Raw genomic sequence first — 24,139 nt, forward strand, 5'->3', positions numbered from 1 at the left:
AATACTAATGCATGAAAATCCTAACCTCAAAAAAATCACCCGTTATAATCAAACATGGTTATTGAGGTCAAATTGGATATGTCTCCCACATCAAAGTGCCAGTCGTATTACAACTTCTTTGAAATTGAGTTACGAACGGCTATATATTTATGTATATATCCACGTCAGTGTGTATGTATTTAAATTGAAATTCATTTGTGCACAAACACATAAATGCATATATGGAGCACGCGCATGTAAACAAATGGACACATGTCATGTGCAGTTAGCATAAGTCACATAAGTCATACGGCAGTAAATTAAACCACAGCAGCTAAGAACTGTCAAAGACAAAATTAATTGTCACAGCCACGACAGTTGCATACAAAGTTAACAAAGATGCTGCCACCGGGCTGCCAATGCAACGCAGACTCGTAAGTGCATTCGCGCCACTGTATTTGTGCACTTCAAGCGAAACTTTTACTTCCTTGGGTACTCTACTTGAGCCCTTTATATACATACATACATACTTTAACTATTTTAATGCTAGCTAATATTTCAAGCTTTCAATTGCTCACTCACCCTCAGCCGATGCGCTTCATCCATGGTCGCCGATGCATGATAGCTCAACACTTCCAATGTGACACTTTGCTTGGCCATAGCCACAATTGCCTTCTCGTACATGTGTGTATTGTGTATGCCCATGCCGCAGAAGATGGCGAAGGCTTCGACGAAATTCTCATCGTTTTTGGTAAAGTTCTAAAATGGAGAGAGATTTTTGAGTTATGAAATAAGAAAGTTAAAGTAGGATTTTTTTTTTATATTTTACTTACCAGATCATCAAATTTGTTTATTAACTGTATGACGCCAATAATTTGGCCGAGCGAGTTCTTTATTGCCATACACAAAATGGACTTTTGCTTGAAATTGCCCTCAGCATCAACGCTGGCATCAAAGCGATCATCTTCGTAAGCGTTTGGTATATTTACAGTCTGAGGAAAAAGAGTAAAGTACAAAAAATTATTTACTAACAAAGTAGTGTTGAGTTTAGCCGGTTTCCAGTTCATTAAATGCACCAATGCGCCATTCCAGCGAAAAGGTGAATATATGAAGTGGTAGGAGAAAGACGATTTTTCGGGCGAAACCATGATTTAAAACCGATAAAGAAGCTGCAGATCATACATGCACAAGCTGCTGCGCTCCAAGCTTCTTAAGATTGCCTTTCGATTATTTTCAGAGTCTGTATAAAATTTAACATTGTTTTTATCACCAAAGGCTTATAAATGAATCAGAAATATCTCAGGGCTTTGCAACTTTCAAAAAGTGCTTCAAGGACTGTTCACTTACAAATTCTCTGGACATTTAAAGCACTTTCAATAACTGACGTCATAACAAGTGCCTTGAAGGGACTTTGAATGGGCTTTACACGGTTGGAGTTTATGAGGCAAATCCTAGTAGGCAAGGTGATGACGGAAAGAGTAGGTGAGCACCAAATTGGAGGCATGTGGCAAGAGACGCAAAAGTTCCCTTTTTAACCATTTTTTCCACATTTCTGAAAACTGCTTAGGCCGAAACATAAAAACTTTACGGTTTTCATTTTTAGAGACTTCTACGTTGGTGGCATGAAGTTTTTGCCTGAGAAGACTCCTAGTAAAATTTTCTGAAGAATAGGTTTTTAGAATATATCATTCCTCTAATGATTCCAACTCATGCAGCAATACTCAATGAAATTAAACCCCTTTAAAGCTGCCAAAGAAGTCAGCATTGGCTACATTAGAGGAGGTTATATGCATCTACACTTATGGTTCAAAGATGGATTAAGGAACCGGAGACGGTCTCTACTCGGAGTATCTTGAGATCAAACAGTCCTTTCGTCTGCCGAACGATTGCAATGTCTTCCAAGTAGAGATCAATGCTCTAGAGATAGCGGCTAGTCTTTTACTTGGTAGTATGGTTCCAGCTGATAATCTGGATGATCTTTGTCGTTAGTGTTTGAAAGCAGTAGAATTTAAAATAGTAAAATCGGGAATTGTATGGAAATGTTGAGCCACGTTGTCATCACTGAGCCACATAAACGTCACTCTATGCTGGGTCGGCGGACATAGCAATATTGAAGGGAATAAGTCGGCTGATGGGATGGCTAGTTACGGCTCTGAGATGCAAATTAACGAGGCGAATAACTCCGTACTACCACCGTTCATTTATGACGTTAAGAAGATTTATGAATACACTATGGAAGCTACTAATGACTTGTGGAACCAATGGGAAGACTGTGAGATCGCAAAATTATTATGACCCAGGCTTAATAGAAAAAAAAACGTAAGACCATCTAACACTCAATAGATCTGCAGTAAGAGTCGTTACCGGTGTCATCACTACGTGGGGCACTACGCTGTAGCATAAATGCTTCAGCGATGACGAACACCAACAAATACTCTCTGAAAAAGCTGCCACGATGAGGATGAGAAGGAATTAAATGACCACTTTCTGTGTCGATGTCCGGTACTACAGTCGAAGCGCCTCACGCAGTGGGGTCACGCTTTTTCAACAGTCTGGGCGAGATAGTGACTGCGGAACTGTTGGATATCCTCAGTTTCATTAGGGATAGCAGCTGGTGTAGTAGGATAGTGACATGAAAGTACTTAAATTTTCTCTAAATAGGAACATCCTCTGTTAGGGGTACGTGTCTCCTCCTGACACTCAGTTGTAGAGGGTAATTTTGTCTATGAGTGAAAGTACTATAGAACAGTCCATAAACGCTCTCCTAACCTAACCTAACCAAAGTTAAGAGCAGAAGGTCAAGAAAAATTTGATTTAAATAGCATAAATTAAGAAACACACAGAAGTTGTTGTCATTAAACCAACACAGAAGTACTAAAGAGTATGATAAGAAATTTTAAGGCTAATACTGAACGGGTACAAATAATTAGAAACATCTGAGTTGGAGTGGTACTATTAGAAGTGATAAAGTTGAGTAAATCAGATCCCCATTCTGTGAAAAAGTAAAGTGTCCATACAAAAAGTACCAACAATCACTGAGGCAATGGAACCTTTGGAAGTTTTCTGAAGCTAATGAGGAGGAGTAAATTTATATCCAGACTCAGGCGAAGAGGGCTATTGTAAAGTTAACTGGATCCAATGCACGAGCTAAAAAGCATTTGAGTTATAAGAAGATCTATAATCGAACAAAGCAGAAGCCTGAAATACCAAAACCGATGCTACCATGCTACTTGCATGCCTGACGCAAAATGTGCAGGCATTTATTTTATTTATTTGTTCTTCCATTTAATTTTTCTTATAATTAGAAAATGCATTTGAATATTGCCGCCTCCGCGAAAAAAAAAACAAGTTTGCAAATAAAATTCTTCTTTTTTGTTTTAAATATTTTTATTGAGCTTTTGTACCACGATTGTTATAGCACTATTTCGGAGATCACCACATCTCCTCATCAGACTTCTTTTTCTAGACTTCAGCAGGGATCGAACCTGAACCTGAAGTCTAGAAAAAGAAGTCTGATGAGATGTGGTGATCTCCGAAATAGTGCTATAACTTCTACCGCTTAGACTTTGTTGCTTTTTCAATTTTTCCTAATAAACAATCGTGGTACAAAGCTCAATAAAAATATTAAAAATAAAATGTTAACAAGCCACAATAACATTGATAAAATTCTTCTTACTCACCTCACCAGTTGTCGCCACATAGCCGGTGATGCCCACATTTATGGGGAACCGTGACTCATGCGGACTCGTCCGTGACGTATTCTCCTCGTGACTGAGATCGTTCGCTTCAAAATCGAATACGCGTGAGAAGCTGCCCTTCGACGCCTCGTGCAGCAGCAAAATCTGTACGCGCTGACATTGTATGAGGCTCTGCATGTGTGTGAGTATACGCAATACCATGTGCTCAATTGTGCTCTGTTCCTCGAAGATCATACGCGCCAAATCGAGTAACACTTGATTACGCTTAATTTCCAGCTGAGATTTCTCGTAAAGCTGAGCGTTACGCAAGCCAATGCCACAGAATTGCAGATAGGAAGCGAAGACCTAAATAAAATTTTTTTTTTTTTTTTATTTATAAAACCAGAATCGAGTCTACTTAAAGTTAAGAAAATTACAAATTTTAAATTCTTGACGGCCAAACCTATATCCACCGGCCGCAAGAAATTATGTTAATTTTTACAGCTGCATATTCCCCTTCTGTACCCACTAGGGATCCCGGTCTTTTTTAAGTCCCGAATATCCCGGGATTAGTCGATTTAAATCCCGGGATTGCTGGAAAAAATTTTTTTGTTAGCCAATTACATTTTTATCACAAATATCCCCTCTCAAGGGCAAAACAAGAATTTTTTGCAACCCTTAATGCTATAATTTCATTAAGATCGCATTTCCATCAAAAGAAGGAATAATTTTGCTTCGCTCAAAATGGAATAGGTGATGCACTTATATATTTATTTTTTACTTAAATGTGTTAACTTTTTTATTATTACTTAAATATACTGATAATATCTTAAATTGATCTCAAACAGTGATTTAAAAAATTTTGTATAGTTACGTAGGCAGTTACTGCTGTACCAAATACAGTCACTTACAAAAATATTTTGCGTCGATTTTTTTTGCAATATTCAAAATATTTTTCATGGTATTTTTTTGTTAATTAAAAAAAATATATAGCTCATTTTACAACAAAAATCATGTAAATCAAAATTTCACACTTTAGAGAAAGTTGGCTTAAGTTCACCAAATTATCATAAAAATATCAAACTTTTTAACCATAATTTAAAAAAAAAAATTTATTATGCAGTTTTATAGCCCATTCAATTTAATACAATAAAGTCCAATTTTAAAGTTGCTAAAAACTCCCTTGATTTTTGAATTTTTTTTACTGACAATATTGGGCATTTTCTCCCTTATAACGAATTTTTTTGTGGCAAAAAAAAATATATATAAAATGTCAACGGGATGGTTTAGCAACTTCAAAATTGCACATACGTATATATTTTTTTAAATTAAACAAAAAAAAATACCATGAAAAATATTCTGAATATTGCAAAAAAAAAATTTATGCAAAATATTTCTCGGAGTGACCGTATATGCATTTGTACTTGTAGTAAAAAAAACTATGTTATAAATTAATGAGGATATGTACATACATACATATATGTTTGTCAAATTTTATGTTTGTTTTTTGTTGATTGAAAATACTGATTAATCGCCTTAATAAATATGTAAATGAATTACAATAAATTGTACTTTTTTTTGTTATATCAATCTGATTTAAAATACTATAATAGGATGATCACAGATGTGTTGCACTTTTACCTGAATTTCGGGACAATCCCGGGATCCCGGGATTGTATTTTCAGATCCCGAAAATCCCGGGATCGACAAAACCCCGAAAATTGACATCCCTAGTACCCACACTCTACACCATCCAAAACTAACCACGTGCCAGACAGACAATAGTAGCAAATTTTAAACGCCAAAAAAAAATTTTGGTGCGACAAAGTTGTTAAAGGAAAGTTGTCAACCGAGATTGTTCAATGCCAATAAAAATGGAAAAAGATAAAAATGCGAAAGAAAACTAAAACGATAAAAAATTGATTCAACAAAGTTTTTCGTTAGACGCGAATTGTCCAAGTAAGTGCAAAACCAATGAAAGGAATCGACCGGAAAATGCTTAATACTGCGAGAAGTGGAAACTTTTCAATATCCACATAACCGCCCTACAAAGCGTTGCTGCAAGTATGAATACATATGTTTGTTGCATGGAAAGTAAGTAAGAGGCGCTTGTTTGTCCGAGTGTTTTTGTTTGCGCGTGTCGCATCTATTGTGGCAAATAAAAGATGCAGAGCCATAAAAGTGTGTATGTACAGTAAGTTGTCATAAAAAGTTTAAGTGTCCTCCACACACAATTCGCAATTCGAAAGTTACTTTACATCTACAAACGTATAAATTTCAATTTAGTTGAACAATTGTGAATAAATTGCGGTCATAACAGTGTTTAAAATTTGCTGGCACTTGTTAGTTGCTTTTATTTTTGATTGCTTATCAGTGTGCTGTGCTGCTTCTTACCTTCTCGTCGGCCTCTGTGAAGCATTCACCATTTAATTTATTAATGACCTGCGCCACACCGATGACATCGCCCGATGAATCCTTAATGGGCATGCAAAGTAACGCTTTTGTCCGATAGCCAGTTATGCTGTCGATTTCACCATTGAAGCGCTCATCCTGCAAAGAGAATATGTATAAGGAAAAAAATGGAAAATTAATTTAGAGCAATTACTTTAAGCTTAATAACAGTTAAATAATAAGGACATAAGTATTTAATTGAATTTAAGGCAATAAAATATTTAGCAGTACTCGTTATTTATCTACTTTAAGGTAAGATTCTAATAATTACAAAAGTTTACAGAAATAAAAAAAAAACTTTCCGACCTTTGGTATTTGCCCATCACTTCTAAAGTAAAATTTTCCGCTGAATCCGAAAAGGAAGACAAGGTATAAACAAGTTTTTGAGATATAGCAAGTTTTGCTTTAACTTTAACGTTTCTAAAAATTAAATTAAAATAAATTAAATTAATACCAAATCTTTAGATAAAACTAAAAAATAAAAATAAAAATATTAAAAAAATAAAATAGATAAAATAAGTTCCTAAAAATGTAATGAAATTAAAAAAAATCTTTTTAAATAAAATCTAAGAATTTCAAGATAATCCGAAAATGAAGTCAAGGTATAAAAAAATGTTTCAAATATAGCAAATTTTGGTTTACTTTTAAATAAAATAGGTTTTTAAAAATTAAATTAATTAAAAAAAAATAGTTTTAAATTATTATAATCTCAAGATAAAATATATATAGATAGTTTGTAAAAGCTAAGTGCAATTAAAAATAACAAATTTTTTAATACTAAATCTAAAAGATAGAAGAAAATTAAATTAAAAAAAGAAAAAATAAAACAAAATAAGATCCTAGAAACTAAATGAAATTTAAAAAATATATATATTTATTTAAACAATAAACTCTTAAAATAAAAAATAAAATGATTTAAAAAGAAAAAAATTAAACAAGTTTCTAAAGGCAGTGTCACAAGATTGGTACATTTGTACAGATTTGTAAATTTTGTTATATGAACTACTGGTACAAAATAAAAAAATTGGGACGACAATTTTTTTTTTGTAGTCACCAGGTTGGTACAATACAGCGAACTTCTATTGAAAAATTTGAACAAATTCAGCTTTATCCTGAGTTTCGTCCGAAAAAATATTCAACCGATTGTTCATCCGCCCATAGTAAATGCACGGAAACAAAAAGGGCAAAATCCCATCGTGGACACTACCTTAACAATTAAATGACATACAAATAAACAAATTAAAAAAGGAAAAAAATCCACGACATTAGTTTCTAAAAATTAAATTAAATTAGGGGCATATTTATTTTTCTTTTTAATATAATTAAAAAATTAAAAAAAAATATTATTTAAAAAAAACAAAAAATACCTAAAAAAACATCAAAAAAGCGCTGTCCGAGAAATGGAATCCCGGATCTATCGAATGGTGCGCCAGTGCTTTGCTCACTCGGCCATTGTGAAATGATATAGAAATGACCAAGTGCTTTTTGTTAAAAGAGCTTTTCGCCATGAGAGTTGGCATGGGAGCTTTTTTTTGTAAGACTTTCGTGCCAGAATAAACGTAATCGTCCAAACTATCTTGGCTACTGCCGCCTTTCAATTGTCATACAAGAGACTTGCAACTATCTTGGCCAGGATTGTCCTGTAAAATTGCTTAACAAATGGCAACTCATTGAGGATTTTTATCAGCTTATCAATTGCATAATCAATTTTTGTTATGAACTCATCCCCTTCCCTGGAAACAACTTAAGTGCATTTAAATTATTAAGTAAGTAATTACCAGGCAAAGTGCACGGCAAATGCTTGTATTCTGGGGAAAAAAAATGCATTGACTTATGTATGGCAAAGTAGGAAATCTGATAAGCTCGAAAGCCTTTTTAAATGAAAATAATACGCAAAAAACAGCAGGCATACGCACATTCATAAATAAACTCCGATGACTCCTCGCAACCGCCATAGTGAAAATTATTTATCATCATCATCACCAACATCATCAAAATAATGGGGCGTTGGGCGATTGTACTATCAACAATATTGATGCGCTGATTAATAATAAGTACGAATTAAATCACTAAAACAACAGTGCAGCGCATATGGATTGTATTATATTATATAGTACATACATATATATGTGCATACATACACTTGCTTATATTTTACTATTTACATTAGTATTAAGGCGAAAATGTGGTTTAAGTAAAAAGTCGACGGCGACGCATTGGCAGTGATGAGCAACGGGACTTCGTTCTTATCGGTGAAATAGTCTATCAAGTAGCTGTTGTTATTTGTTTTAATATTACTCACTGACGGTTACATTCATTTTAATGTTTGTAACGTTGGCATTTTAATGTGTATACATCGTGGCTCTCAGTACGGGTAAAATTTTTTTAACCCAGCAGAAAATCTGTAACAGCGGCATGTGTAACCCAGCAATCTGTAATTGCTGCTTGTGTGTTCAATTTTACAATTTTGGACTAGTTCATGCCTACTTCAGGACCATTTCGGGGCACGACTAGTTTAGGACATTTCAGAACCAATTCTGGAACTGTTCAGGACTATTTCGGAACTTGTTCGGGACTTGTCCGGGATGATTTCGAGACCTGTTCACAGCCATTTCGAGAATAGTGTGGACTTTTGGGAATAGGTTTTCAACCTTTTCTGGAACTGGGACCATTTTGGGACCTATTCGGGACTAGTTCACGGCTATTTCAGCTCTGGCCATTTGAGACTAGTTCAGAACTATTTTGGGTGTAATTTTGGTTCATTTCGGGACTAGTTCAGGCCTATTTCGGTAATGGATCAGCACTGGATGGGACCTTTTCGAGGTAGGTCACGACAATTTCAAGATCATTCTAGACTAGCTCACGGCTATTTTTAAGACCTTTTTGGGACTAGTTCGGGAACATTTCGAGAATAGTATGGAATTTCTAAGGAACATTTCGGGACTAGTTTAGGATCATTTCTCACTCATTTTAGGTCAATTTTTGGACTGGTTAAGGATACTTTTTGACTAATAAGGGACCACTTCGGGACCGCTTCAATACTTGTTCGTTATCATTTCGGGACAAGGTCCTGACTTTTTCGTAACCATTTCAGAACTACTTCGGGACAATTTTGGGTAGTCCCAACGAATAAAATCGAGCTCAAACTGGCCACGCTTAGAGGAGCTACTAGTCTATGTGTGGCTCTATGTCGCTCAGTTTAACCGAAGCTATCGAATGTTTCAACAATCACTCCCACGACAGTCGGGTCTACGTAACCGGAACGACACAGATTTATATCTGGCTGAGGACTGTTACTCCAGCAACACTCCCCAAAAATTCTTTGGGGAATGCTGTTACAACAACTACAACAACGTTTAACGAAGCGAAAGCCCTGAAACACTCCGTTATCAAGATAAATTATAAATGAAATTGCTGTTATATGTTTGTATACCACTTTAGACTGAATTCAACCAGTATTGACCAGACCTAAACATTTTTGTCTATATTTTCCAAACACAAGCAAAATACAATTTATATTTGTGAAATCTTCTTGAGAGTAGAGAGCTCGTACAAGCACCGCTTAACAGTACTTTACATAAATAACTGGCGATATCAAATGTCTAATAAATCAGGTAAAAAAAAACAACGGGTGTGCAAAAAAGTGGCACGAAGAAGTGAATTAATTTGTTATGACACCAAAGTTATAGCTGCCACCTTGGGCAATCTATACCGCTTGATCGGTGTGGCCATAACAGGAGGCCATCTGGGGAATCCTACGGCTGACAAATGTAATCAGCATGAAAAGTATGGATATTCGGAGTCACTTGTAGGTTCTCAAGCCATTCCTGGATGATCCCACTATCAAGTTCCCAGATAAGGTACTACCGAAATTATCCTTTGACAAGACCTACAAAGTGATAATTCCTAAAATGGACTGCTTTGAAGCGATAATATCTATGGCAGACAAAGAGTCCCAAGTGTGGTATTCCGAGTGATCGAAGATACATGACGTAAGTACTGGGGCAGGCGTACTTGGACCAGAAAAGTCAGCCATTGGGCTCATACCCAACCATATTAAAGGCGGTAGTCTTCGAAATCGAAGTCTATGTTCGCGAATGTCGTCGTAGATGGACAAATAGCGCCAAAATAAATATTATGTCAGAGTCAGATAGCACTTAAGGCCTTAGACTCCTTTATAACGTCATCGAGGCTTGTAGAGAGTTGTAAAACCCTTCTGAATAGCCTAGGAGCCCATAATAGATTGACGCTGTGTAGGGGGCCTGGACATTTTCGCGCAAAACGTGGAGCCCAAATGCGTTTGCATGGTCCCGAGACATTCTGCGACACATATAAAGGGTACACAGCAAAACTACCTAGGAGCTGGGAAGAATCTCAGACATAATAATAGTCACCTATACGCATTTTAGTCATTCAACCCGTCAAAGAACATAAAGAAGCAAAGGCTATCAGATCATTCCGGATACGTACAGAATCATACCATACAGCAGACATGGGCAAACAGTTTACGGGAGGAAGGGTATGAAAAGTTGCGAAAAAATTATTTATATCCCACCGACATCATGTTCATCGCAGTACGGCTGCGGTAATACTGACTTTGTGTACCAAATACACAATACTAAGGGTGGGTAACTCTGTAAATTTTGGTGTGCTGACTCAGTAACTCCAACTCACTTTAATGAGTCAGCACAGTGAGCTGGCACAAGTGTGCTATCGCACAATTGGTATGTACAACGAAATTTTTGATGATGTTAGTAATCGAAATCGATTTAGAAAAGATTATCTTTAGCTTCTGTTCAGCTGGCCGGCAAAATTTTAGAAAGATGATTTCAACCGGTGAGTTCATTTGCAAAATAATTCCCCTTGGATGTATTAACTTCCATCCCAGTTATGCATACTTAGCTTTGCTTGAGAGTTGTCATGTAAGAATCTGTTAAATGGGCTATGCTTGTAAGCGGTTACCCAACGCATAGCACTTCACATGTAGAATTCTCTTTGGTTTTGATTTTACGTAAAAATGGTATAACAGTGCAGGTATGCATAACTGGGCTATTCGCCTTGCTTCTTGTTAAATTTGGTAGTCGTATATTCAATTGATGGTTAGTGTAGTGATGCCATCTATTATGGTACTTTTTGGAAGATCGTATTGTGTGAATGTGTCAGCTCATCAATTGAGTTACCACATCGACACAGTTCTAAACAATGCAAGCTGCACCGAGCTATGCAAGTGTCAGCACATCAACTGAGTCACCATATCGACTCTGTAGCACACTGAGCTATACATTGTCAGCACATAAACTGAGTTACTGAGCTAAAAAATTTTTCAGAGGTGAGTCTGAGCGTGCGGCACAGTTCTAAGAGTCAGCACAGTAACCCAGCACAGTGCTGAGTTACCCACCTCTACACAATACACATATACACAATAAGCCATCGTTCGGACTTCGCTCCGATAGAAGTAGATTTGTTCCGTTTTGTCGAAAAAATTTTAAACCTAGTCCTCTACTTCGCTCAACTGAAAGTCTGCTCCGTTTTGTTGCATCAACAAATTTACTCTTCAAATAGAAAGGAGGTGGGGTTTTTAATAGCAAACTAAAATTTATATTTTACCTTTTTATCGACACGATAGTTACATTGGTGAGCTACAGCAACTTTGCAAATACACTTGAATTCGTGAATAGGCCCTCACAATCGCCCGATTTGAACCCGATCGAAAAATATTGCTCTATCTAAAGTTCTGTAATTGCGTCGTTGCCCACCGATGTAACAATTGGCCCGGTAAAGAAAGAATGAAATAACTTTTTATTAATTTTAACCAAGGCATTTTAACTTTAATGATAATTGCTCGCTGGATTAAGGCGCCTTTACACGGGTCGATTTTCTAGTAGATTTTTGTCGTTCAACCAAAATCGACCCGTGTAAATGACATCTCAACCACTAGCTGGTCGATTTTCCAGTCTACAGATATCGACCCTTATAAGGCCGCTTTAGCTCCTTATTTGTACAAGGATACGAGGAGAAATGAATTGTTTTTTATAAAGATAGGAAATGCACATCTACTACGAATACTTGATATTTAATTCCATTTTTGTTGTCCGAACCCAGCAAAGAGAGCTCGGTGAAGGTCAGCTAGTGATCAAATTTGCCAACAGGGCTGCCAAACATACATAGCTATGAAGTGCCATATTGAGGATAAAAAAGTGCTAAAACGTGCCATATAGAAAATTAAAAGTCCCAAAAAAGGTGTCATTCTCTTTAGTTCTTCCCATTAGCATTAAAATTAGACAAATTAAAACAAAAGCCCAATGTCAAGGTAAGATAAACCAGTTGTATACACTATAGAAATTAGAAAATTTTAGTTGAGAAAAAGAAGTACACGCAAAGGATTTCACAAACATGTATTTAAATTTGGCTTTTTTCAAAAGTGCCATTTTGGCACTTTGTGCAAAATTGAAAAATTCAGTGCCATTTCTAGTAAAATAGTGGCAAAAATGGCACGGTTTGAGCCAAGTTGGCAGCCCTGATCGCCAAGTTTTTTATTTAAAAAAGCACCAAAATACTGGAAATAGCGCAATTTTCCCCAAAAAAATACACCAATTTTGTGTTGCTGTGTTTAAAGGTATTTTCGCATATAAAGCTGTATGTTCAAATATTTTAAGTAATCACACAATGAAACTTGTAAATGTTTCCAACTATGCGCAGTTAATCAATTTAATAAGTTTAATTTGCAAAATGTTTTTTTATTCGTAAAACAATTTCCAAAACTTGGTTTTTCTAGAGGCTTTATTTTCATGCAATTCTTACTTTTGTACAAATGCGCACACCCAGCTAATTAGCAGAATATTCTATGGATTCCGTGATAGAGACTGTGTGAAAATATTGCGTTTGGATTATCTTGGAGCATATTATCCAGAGGAGAAGCTCGGCCAAACACTAAAATATGTGTAAGTCAAATACAATGTCACCATAGAATCATGTTTTTATTATAAAATTGCCTTGAAAAGGGCACCAAAGAACAAACCAAGCGCTAAACTAAACAATTTTCGCCATTTAATTCCGTAAACGCACTTAACGCCTGTTTAAAGAGCGTAAGCATCACATGCAAATACATGCGAAAGCGTAACAAAGCGAACGCAATTTCATTCAAACGTAATTGGCACACTAACACAATCACGCATTCAGCTCGCGGTTACTTGCCCTGCAAAAAATGGAACTAATCCAGGATGACTCCGGGAGCAATCGCAAAGGAGCATGCGACTAATACCACTTTTGATCTCTTTATATGGAATGAACTGTTCGCTTTTGTTCGAGCATGTCCTATGAAGACACTAATTGTTCACTTTTATACCTGAACGGGTATGAAAAGCGACTAGTCACTTTTAAAAAATAAAAATAAAAATTTGCGCCAGCTGAATTTCGAACCGGGGTGCTCAGTTTTGGTTAGGCGAATACTCTCTCTGTGTGCCAACGCCGCACATGAAATTTCATTGACTAAGTGCGTACATATCATTAAATCGTTAATAGTACCCGTTAGAGATGAGTTGGGGACTAATTGATCACCAATTATACCCATAAGGGATGAGTCGAGACTAATTGCAAAAAAGCCCATACGGGCAAAAGTGCCCATGTCTGCCATACAGGATACAAAGTACGATGACCACAAGACTCATTACTCCCGGCCTTTAGAAAATTTACAGCTGTAATATACTTTTTAGCTATACTTCATATCAGAGCCATTGAGCGAGTAAAGAGCAGACTTTATCCCTAAAATAGGCAATACGGGCCACAACACTGGAAAAGATTTTCCTCGTTTCTCTTTAAGTTTACTTATAGTCTTTCGAGTCCACACATTTCCCGCTGCCATACTTCCGCAAATTTAAACGATACTCAGCATGCTTAGCGAAAAGATAGATCGGTTCAAAAAGCCTTGCTCGAGGTTTTCGTGTGGCCATGTCCATACTTCATGCAACATCTTGCTTGCAAGATCTTCGAGCCAAGTCCTGAAAATATTGCTAAATTTTCTTTTAAGAACTAATTTCAAAATACTGCTCACGGCTTTAATAAAGACCCAATTCTTTCACTATTTGCATTTTCATTTCTAACTCCAAAACATTTAACTCAAGATTACTTTAGCGAAGTTCTTTTGTGGTCACGAAATTTTTCCTCCTTTGTTAAGAAGATTAATTGCATAAAGAACTTGCACATCAACTCGTTAAATCCACTAAGCACATGCCAACATTTTGGAGTTTTTACTTTGTACCATGATACAATAATTTTTAGAAGGTAGTTTCACTTCAAAATTTTTGACATAAACCGTGTCTGTGACAAACACGCAATGTGGCCACTGCTACGATATAGAACTTGGGGATTATCGCTTGTTATTTTAGATATTTTTTAACAGAACATGTAAAGATTTATATGTTTCATAACTGATCACTTAATTTTTAATATAAATACACGTATTTTGTTCATACATTTTTGCCACAGCTAATCACATGAATAAAAATCATAAAAATGAAAATATAACAGCAATATTTCTTGTTGATAATGGATTAGATCCATCGCACACCACGGACTTTATCGGCCGCCAATTTAGATGTGCTCGCTAGTCTTTCCATTGCACCACAACTTATTGGTCAGAGCGATTAAGCTGGTGTAATGTGCGCACCTCCATACATCTTCATGTACATATTTCAAGCGAGCCCTATCATTTAAATAGGCGGCCGATAAAGTCTGTGGTGTGCGGTGGCTCTTATAGCTGTGTCCTTACATCTATTCCGTGTGTTGCAATATCCACGAAAGCAGCAGTTAATTTTTTATGAAGAAAATTATTACAAAATATTCGAAAATTTCTCTACTTATGTATATGTTTGGCTTTTCTTTGTTTTATTTTTCCAACGTCAAAAGCTGGATTTTGTTTTTGAAAAAGTTGCTACAACAAAAAATACGAAACACGTTTTCTGTCAGATAGCTAACATGGCGGATAAGAAGAAAAAGTGAAACTACCTTCTAAAAATTATTGTATCATGCTTTGTACTTATGCGTTTCCCAATGCTTTTAAGGTTTAACAGTAGAGTTCCGGTGAAAAGAAGTGGACGCACGAAAATACATAAGCAAACAAAAAAAAGTTAAGCAAAATTATCATTAATCTTTCTCTTACGTCTGTCAGTGAAATATAAGGATTTAGGATGCTGTGGAAATGGCAAACCAGTTGAAAGAATTTCTTTGCAGTTGCAAACAGTTAAAAATGTGGCGCAGTGGAAAATACTTTCATATATACATACATGTGTAAGTACATAAATCTTTACAAAATTGTTTCACAAATTTTTATTTCCTTCTTTTTTTCTACTCAACGCACGCTTGCCAAAGTAAAAGTTAAGTGGAAAATTTTGCTTTTCGAATCGAAATATGAAAAATAGTTTATGATCGGAGAGATGTTTTAAAACTACTTTGATTCGTAAACCAAAAATGATGCTCGTGGAAATATGATTAACGATACATACACAAAAGTGTGGCCACACAGAGAAAGATAATATTTTGACTTGGTTCCGGTGTAAAGAAATCAAAAAGGAAAGTAATATAAAGAAAAAAATTTATCTTTTTGTCGTCAATTCCGACTGTCATGTTTGAAAAACGGATTAATAGCAAGGAACAACATGGATAAATGCCTCCCTGTACCGCTGAACTCCATTAAAATATTATGTATGAGCAAATCTCTCGAGTGGTTTTTTTAGTGTAACTCCCGCTATAGTCACAAAAAAAACGCTTAAGCAATCTTCTTGCATTTGTTTTAATCAATGGAGTTCCAGAAATTAGTTCAACAAAAAATAAATTAAGTATTTGAACAGTTTTAGTCTTAAAACGCTTATTTAGGCAAAAAAAGGACAAAAATTTCTCATTGTTTCATTGTAACTCAAAAAATAATAATTGTTTTTTTTTTAAGAACTTTTGGAAGCTTTCAGATAGAATGTTCAGATTAGAGGCAATGAAAGTTGGCACCAAATACAACATATCAGTGATGTTTCAAAAGTGTGCCACCAAATTTAAAATAATGACAGCATTCACAATATCAGTCGCAGCTATTTTGTAATTTTTGAAAGTTAACGATTTCTTCCTTTTAAATATTTAAGATACTTCAAAATGTTAACATTAAACAGTGAAAATGTTCTTTTGCCAAAAACCAATCTATATTAATAAAACGAGTGTGCCATTAAATGAAAAAGAATTACATGGATTATAAGATGACAGTGATTTGCGAAACAAAAATTCATTTTAAAATTTTTATTGGCACACTCTAAATTCATTCTAAAATTGTTATACACATGAAAAATTAGTATACGCATTCGTGAAGAATACTGTAGGAAAATATTCCACGCCAATATTTAATTACTTTTGAATAATATTACTTTTAAGTTATCAACTGTGTATCGTGCTACAGGGCGTATATGTTATATACACAACTACGGGTATATGAGCACAAGTTGTTATTTGTACTTTTTTTCGTATATCTTTTTTAAATTTTCATTTAAATACAATTTCTCGATGGTATCTTGTTCTTTATGGAAAACTGAAGGTAGTGCAGTATCATAGATAAGTGTGCCACCATTTTCGACCAAAAACGCATTTTTTCGAAAACTGTAACAATGCGTGAGATTTGCTCATAAGTATATGTGAAACAGGGAGATTAGAGTTAAGCAAATTTGCTCTCAGATGAATTGAGACTGTCTGAGGAAAATTCATTATAACTTTTTAAGAATTTATTGCGTATCTTGCAATTATGTCAAAAATTTTAAGGGCACAGAAAACAAATCTAAATGGTGCTGAGAATTAAATTAATCGGGTGGATTTTATATAATTTTCTGAAATTAAATAATTGTAATCGTTTTTGTAAACTTTCATTTTATTACAATCGTAATCGCGATTCAAATCGTAATCGCAATCATAATCGTAATCATAATCACTATCACAACTACAATCGGATTTGTATTCGTTATTGCAATGGTAATCGTAACCGAAATTGTAATCGTAATTGTAATCGTCATCGTCCTTGTCATCGTAGTCTTAATCGTAAACGTAATCGTATTCGCAATCGTAATCATAATCGCAAAAGTGATCGTAATTCTAATCGCAATCGTCATCGTATAGATAATCATAATGGTATTGGTAATCGTAATCGTCAACGTAATCATAATCGTAATAGTACTACTAATCGCAATCGTCATCGTATAGGTAATCGTAATCATAATTGTAATCAGTATTGTAATCGTAATTTTAGTCGGTACCGTAATGCCAATAATCCTAATCATAATAGTAAACGTTAACGTAATCGAAAGTGTAATCAAAATCGCAAACTTAATAGTAATAGTAATCGAAATCGGAATCGTTATACCAATAGTAATTGTAATCGTAATCGTAATGGTAATCGTCATCGTTATCATTGATGTTATCGTTGTCGCCGTCATTATGACTGGTACTATTGTTATCGATTTGTCATCGTTATCGCTGTCGTCATCGTTGCTATTATTGTTATGTTTGTCTTTATGTTTATCGTTTTCGTTATCATTATCGCTATGATTGTCATTATCGTTATCGGATTGTTATTTTTATCGCTGTAGTTATAACTATCGTCATGATTCGTTTATCGATTTGATCGTTACCGATTTGTTATCGATATTGCTATGTAGGCCCATCCTTACTTAATCAGTGTGTTATAGCTATCGCTATGGATTTTGTTATGGTATCACTAGTATCAATATCGTAAACAAAATATGTAATTAAAAATTTCAGTAACCTCTTTTATAAGCCAGCGAATTATATCAACTTTATCTATTTTACTAGTTTTCATCTGTTCTATTAGATTAGTATCCTTCTTGAAGTTGTCTTTTCTCATTATTAGCTACTTTACTCTTTTGATTTTTTTTTGTGGTATTACTCACCAGATACGCATCTGGTATATTCACTGGTGCACCGCTCTCAGCCACATGCCCTGCAATGCCAGTGCCCCACGCAACGCGCACTTCTTCCTGCTGTTCCATCTCTTCCACGGTGCTGCGTGGACAAACGTCGAACAATTTCGAAACGAGGCATCTGAGTTAAACGATAAATAAAAGAATATAAATAAATTTACAATCTGTTAAAAATGTTGATTTTAAATATGTATGAATGAGAAGCAACGTTTCTGCCCAAATTTTTCCTATCGTTCACTCAAGTTGCAATGGCTACCGTTTTTAATATCTGTTACAAAAATTTCAGCAATCTCTTATGCAAATCAACACATTATCCCTAATTTAATTGCAATTCATCATAGTTAAGTTCATTTTGTTGTTTCTTGCGCGAAATTGCCTGGTAGCATGTGCAACATAGGGCCGCCATAAAAGTCACTATTCACAACACTTCACCCCAATGTAAGACATAATTTGTTCTATGTATTGCCAAAAGACATCAGAAAAACAGAAGTGACTATGTTTGTGAATGTATGTGCTTATTGTATGTATGTAAGTATATATGTATGTATATACTATACATATATGTGGTTATCACTAACTATATTGCATGTAAAATTACAAGTTATTAGGCAATAAACAAAGTCGAGTTAATAACAAATCAAGCACATTAAAAATTTATAAATCATTTTCAAGCAGGGAACGCTGGTACAATATATTATTGAGCATAAAATTCCACAGCGCACTACGAGCTAAAAGCTCCTCCAAAGTGGCGAAAATTTATCGACATAAAATTCTGAATTGATTGATTGAATTGACTATACTTTCCAATTAATAACACTGTACAGTAATTGGCTGGGTATGGGAGCAAACCAACTTTTTTTAATAGATCGTAATCAAGAAAAAGTAATTTCTCCGTTTTTCAAATTCAGCCTCCAAAATTGAGATATTTGCTTTCGAAGTTCGAAATTGGACCTTGGGTAAAAATTTTTATACCCGAGCGCACTTGTGCACAAGGGTATATTAATTTTGTTCACATAACGGTTGTTTGTAACAGCCAAAACGAATCGAAATAGATATAGACAAATGTATACATAAATGATCAGAATGAATAGAGAAATCGATTAAGCCATGTCTGTCTGTCAGTCCGTCTGTCCGTCTGTCCGTCCGTCCGTGTACACGATAACTCGAGCAAAAATTGAGATATCTCAACGAAATTTGGTATGTAGGTTTCTGTTAATCCAAGGTAGGTTGGTATTGAAAATGAGCGAAATCGGACAGTAACCACGCCCACTTCCCATATAACGGTAATTTCCAGAAATACGAAAACTGCGATATTTTAGTAACTACTGAAGATAATTCACTCAAAATTGATATTTGTAATAATTTTCAGACGAAAAATAAGAATATTATAAATTTTTGGAAAATGGGCGTAGCCACGCCCACTTATGGTTACATGTGTATATCTTGGTAACCGCTGCACCAATTTCTTCCAAGCTCCTCACAGTTGTTGGCCTTGGTACAGCATACTAAATGGCCGAAAACTTAAAAAATCGGACAATAACCACGCCCACATCCCATATAACGGTAATTTAGAGAAATACGAAATCCTCGATAAATCAGTAAATATTATAGCAAATTTATTCAAAATTGATGCTTGAAACAATTCCTTACCAAGAAATACGTTTGTGGTAAAATTTTGGAAAATGGGCGTGGCACCGCCACTTATGATCACATATATGTATATCGGTAACCGTTCTACCAATTTGTACCAAACTCGATGTGGTTATTGTGCTTGCCAAATATAAGCAAAACGTTGAAAATTATTAAAATCGGACTAAAATAACGGCCGCTTCTCATATAACGGTAAATTTCAGAAATGCTTGAAACTTCAATATTTCGATATTGAAGGACGCTAATTTACTCAAAATTGATACACCCCGGCTTACCATCTAGCGGAAGGTTTCGGAAAGGTGAAAAAACATATATTTAATACTTGCGCCGGGTATTTAATGTTCGGCTCCGCCCGAACTTAGACTTTCTTACTTGTTATTTTTAATTATTGTATGTAAACAACTAAAAAAGTAAAAATATAGACATGGTCCGCCTTTTGCTCTTATTTAAACGGTATATAACTTTTTTACAGGTGTTATAAGGTCAAAGGTCAGCTTTTCGAAAAATTAAAAGTCTTATATTTCAAAAAAATTTTAATTAAGTTTTAAAAAATTGCATGTGCAGTTTTAAGTGGCTAAAAATTACGGCCGTTTTTTTTTTAGAATTTTTTTCACCAAAGGTGTTGCGGGTTTCCTCCATATAAAAATAAATTGTGTTTATTCGTTATAGGGAAGCGAATGTGACAAAAAAGATCAAAAAAAATCAGTGTAATTTTTAGCCATTTAAAACTTCCATATTATTAGACTAAAACTTAAGTGGCTATAAAACTGTGTACAATTCTGAGAAAAAATTTTGAAATTTGGGTGAAAATTTGTTGTATTTTTTTAGTCTTTTAAAAAGTTTTAAACTTTTCTTTTTATGAGTTTTGTTATAGAATGAACTGTGTTTTAATTGAAAATTCTTAAAAATAAATAATTAAACATAAGTGGCACACAATATCACTTTGAAATGGAGGTGCTATAGATATGTCCAATACGTAGACAGAGGAGGTATATACAAAAATTTCATATCTGAACAATAATCTAAAGCGTTAATATAAATGATTTTAAATATTTTTTATCATCGATATGTAAACGGGTCGCACAATTTAATTGTTTTAGCTGCCTACATAAAAGAGTTATATCATAAAAACTGTTATCTGAAAAATTAGTGCTATAGGATCTTGACGATTTTTTCAGTGGACTTCGTATGATTATTTAGAAAATAGCTCACGAAATTGCTAGCTTTAAGCCGTTCAAAAGAAAGACTTTTAAGATAAAACCCCATATTTGAACAATCAGTTGTATGGAGGCTATAGCCTATAGGTTATAATGATCCGATCTTTGTCATTTTCACTGTAAGATTTCTATTGACAATAAGTGAAAAAAGTGCGAAACTTCATGCTCCTATTTAGCTGCAAAAATGGAGAGTTACAAGAAAAAATTTCAAATCTGAGCAATCAGTTTTATGGAAGCTATATGTTACAGTGGTTAGATTTTGCCGGATCCGATAGACAGATTCACTAAACTAAGCCACAAAGGCAAGCCTGTTATTATTTAAATTAGGAATCAGTTATCTAAATCATAGGGCATACATATGTATGTACTATAAAAACCAAACCAACCAATATAAAACCCAAAAAGTCAGAATTTAAAATTTTTCAAAGTTTATTTTTTTTCTATCCCATAAATCTAACATTCGCCAAAATTTCTTCTTCGGCATCATCTTTTTTAACCTATTTACTGAGAAGGAAATTCTCCCATTTGGAAAAATTTTTATTTCAATTTTAAAAGGTTTCGGTGGGAATTTGAAATTTTTTTATGTAAATAAAATGTAAAAATATTTGTTTTCATTAAAAATGTTATAACTTTTGAACCGTTAAATAAAGTTATAAAAAAGGGATAAACGTTTTTCTAGGCATATTCTTGCAGGGCATTAAATTCACTAAAAAATTACCCTGAACTTGGTTGTCTTAGAGAAGATTAAGAGTATTAAATATGTTAATGATATTGCTGAACGAGATATAGCGTTGAAACAAAATTATAATCGAACTTTGATGAAAGACGAGGAACAAAAGCCATTTCTTTTGGAAGTAATACTATTAAAATCAAATAATTTAAAAAGAAATAGTCAAAACTTGTTAATATGTGGCGGTCTTATAATTATGCAACGCAGTGTACTATTAACTTGTTTGTCTTGTGTTTAGAGAAACTTTGAATTGTTAATGTATTTGTTATTTAGGTGTTAAAATAAATATAAAAATTTTGTTGTGTGTTTCAATGTGGAGAATATGTCCTCCTGGAATGTTAAAAAATTCTGGTCATCCTAACCTTTAGGGTTGTCGAAAAAAGATTTCCAAGATAGGGTTTGGGGCACCTTCCAAACATTTTTTCTTTTACCCATATAGGTGCTGGTACCAATCCTTACGTTTCTAAGTATAAATTTAGAGGATGCTCATGATGCTCATAGAACCCAAGAAGTATTATGTACATATATCAATTAAACAATTGGTTAAGTAACCTAAGAACATTTCAAATTTAAATTATCTAAAAAAATATCACAAGTTTCGGTTATCATGGCAACAGCGCCTTTTTATAAAAATCACCAATATTTTTGCCAGTTTCACAGCGATCTAGTATTGCATTTCAAGGTCGTTGAGCACCCTGTTATAGTTGCAGTAGAAATATTAAAAGGAAAAAACTAAGGGGATGCCCCGTTTTCTAGGATGAAATTTTTTCCTTGTACAAAAATTTGACCACTTTAATGTACATGTATAAATATTGTTTAAGTGCCTACTAAAAGGTTTAAACTTTTAATAATATCGTATTTTATTTATTAGCGAAAATATTTGGTGTAATGAAATACTTATTTATCCTTGAACTTTCTGCCGCATGCACGAAAAGCAGCAGAGCAGCCCACAGCACTAAACGATAAGTATAAAAAAATATTATTTTAAATGTAAATGTGTGTTTTAATATGCAAAAATTAATGCGCACACTATGCATTAAAAAAAAAACATAAAAAACTTTAGCTGTGTAATAAAATAAAAAAATGCTTGGATATAAATTACAATATCGAACAAATTAATTTGAAATGCAAATGAAATATGCAAAGGATTAAGTTATCAGTTAAATTAGTGAGTAGCTGAGCTTTTTATTGCTGGCTAAAATATTACGCTTAACTAATTGAGGTAAATTCAAATAAGCGTACACTAATTTTAATTCATATGCAGATGATTTTTTGGTATGTTTAATACAAAAAACGTATTCAATAAAGTGTAATAACCAGTTGTATTGTTAAAATATTATGAGCTTTTAAACTATAATAAACGGCTTATGCTCTTAGTGATTGCCCTTAAATTATTTTTTTATTATCATTTATGGTTTCTTTGTGGTTAGATCCATTGATTATTTTTTGGATCGCGAACTAAACAAGTTTGTCCTTGGCACTACATCAAAAGCAATTAAGGTTAATGGGAAGGCTGTTGACTTACGCACATAATTCTGTTGGTAAGAGAAGTTCATATCGGCGGTTACTGAAATACTACAATCTGCATTTAACTACCTCAAAAAGTAAGCAGTATGGAAAGGGAGAATCTGGAGATAGCCTCCCTTTTCACTCAATAGGTTACACTTGACATACCACTTTCCTACGAATACAAAAGAAGGAAAGCGCTCAGTGTACTCTATTACTGCTAGCAAATTAGCAAATTTGCTATACTGAGAAAAATCTTCGAAAAAATTTTCCGGATCATATTTTAAGCAATATACTTTCAGTCAAATAATTAAAAAAAATACATAAATAATATAAAATATAACCATAATTATTACTACTATTTGAAAAATAAAAATCCTGAGGGAAAAGATTCACCACTTTTTACTCAACATTGGCTTAGAAAAAACGTTGTTTTACTTGCACTAATCACAACCTAGGCCAAAGAAGCTCATCTAAATCAATAAAATATACGAAAATTGGCCAGAAAATAGACTGAAAACAAAGAATTTTTTTTATAAATATAAAAATCACACAAAAAAATAAAGACATAATGTCACTGAAGTCAATTACATATTTTTTTTATAAATTTAAAAGACCAAAAAAAGTCAGTCCTTTATAACACAAAATTTTAAAGAAAAATATATAAAAAAGAAAAAAACACACAAAATATAAATGTACTAAAACCCATCTGTATTTACCAATTTATATCAACAATAATTTTAGTGGCGAATAAATCTGAACAGGTATCGCAATTTACAACATTTATATTTTTTTTTATTTTTTTAGCTGGTTTATAAAGCATTTAAGGCCTTTATTTTTACGAATTTGAGTGTTTGTTAATATTGTTTAGAAAGTAGGCAAAATATTGAATTTCTGCAGGAAATTGAATTTAGAATCTTGTAACTCGAGCCTTAAAGGCGCGTACTTCTTCAATGTTCTTCGTTT

The 24,139-nt window shown here is 34.0% G+C and overlaps 2 protein-coding genes across 6 annotated transcripts in view; one reads left to right on the forward strand and one right to left on the reverse strand.

Annotated features, from left to right (window-relative positions):
- LOC118740930 (dual 3',5'-cyclic-AMP and -GMP phosphodiesterase 11-like) overlaps positions 1–24,139 on the forward strand; it is a 307,854-nt gene that overhangs the window by 190,097 nt on the left and 93,618 nt on the right. The window lies entirely within an intron of this gene.
- Positions 1–24,139, reverse strand: part of LOC118740931 (dual 3',5'-cyclic-AMP and -GMP phosphodiesterase 11-like) — a 54,329-nt gene that overhangs the window by 7,842 nt on the left and 22,348 nt on the right. For both annotated transcript variants that reach the window (XM_036472692.1, XM_036472691.1), the window contains exons 6-10: positions 18,041–18,191; positions 6,051–6,206; positions 3,660–4,022; positions 813–971; positions 562–738 (exon numbers count right to left, since the gene is read on the reverse strand). In XM_036472692.1, coding sequence (XP_036328585.1) covers positions 562–738; positions 813–971; positions 3,660–4,022; positions 6,051–6,206; positions 18,041–18,191 — 1,006 coding nt within the window. The remainder of the gene's footprint in view (positions 1–561; positions 739–812; positions 972–3,659; positions 4,023–6,050; positions 6,207–18,040; positions 18,192–24,139) is intronic.

Source organism: Rhagoletis pomonella, unplaced genomic scaffold (genome assembly GCF_013731165.1).
Source record: "Rhagoletis pomonella isolate Grant_MI unplaced genomic scaffold, Rhpom_1.0 Rhpom_scaffold_00006, whole genome shotgun sequence".
Classification (NCBI taxonomy): Eukaryota; Metazoa; Arthropoda; class Insecta; order Diptera; family Tephritidae; genus Rhagoletis; species Rhagoletis pomonella.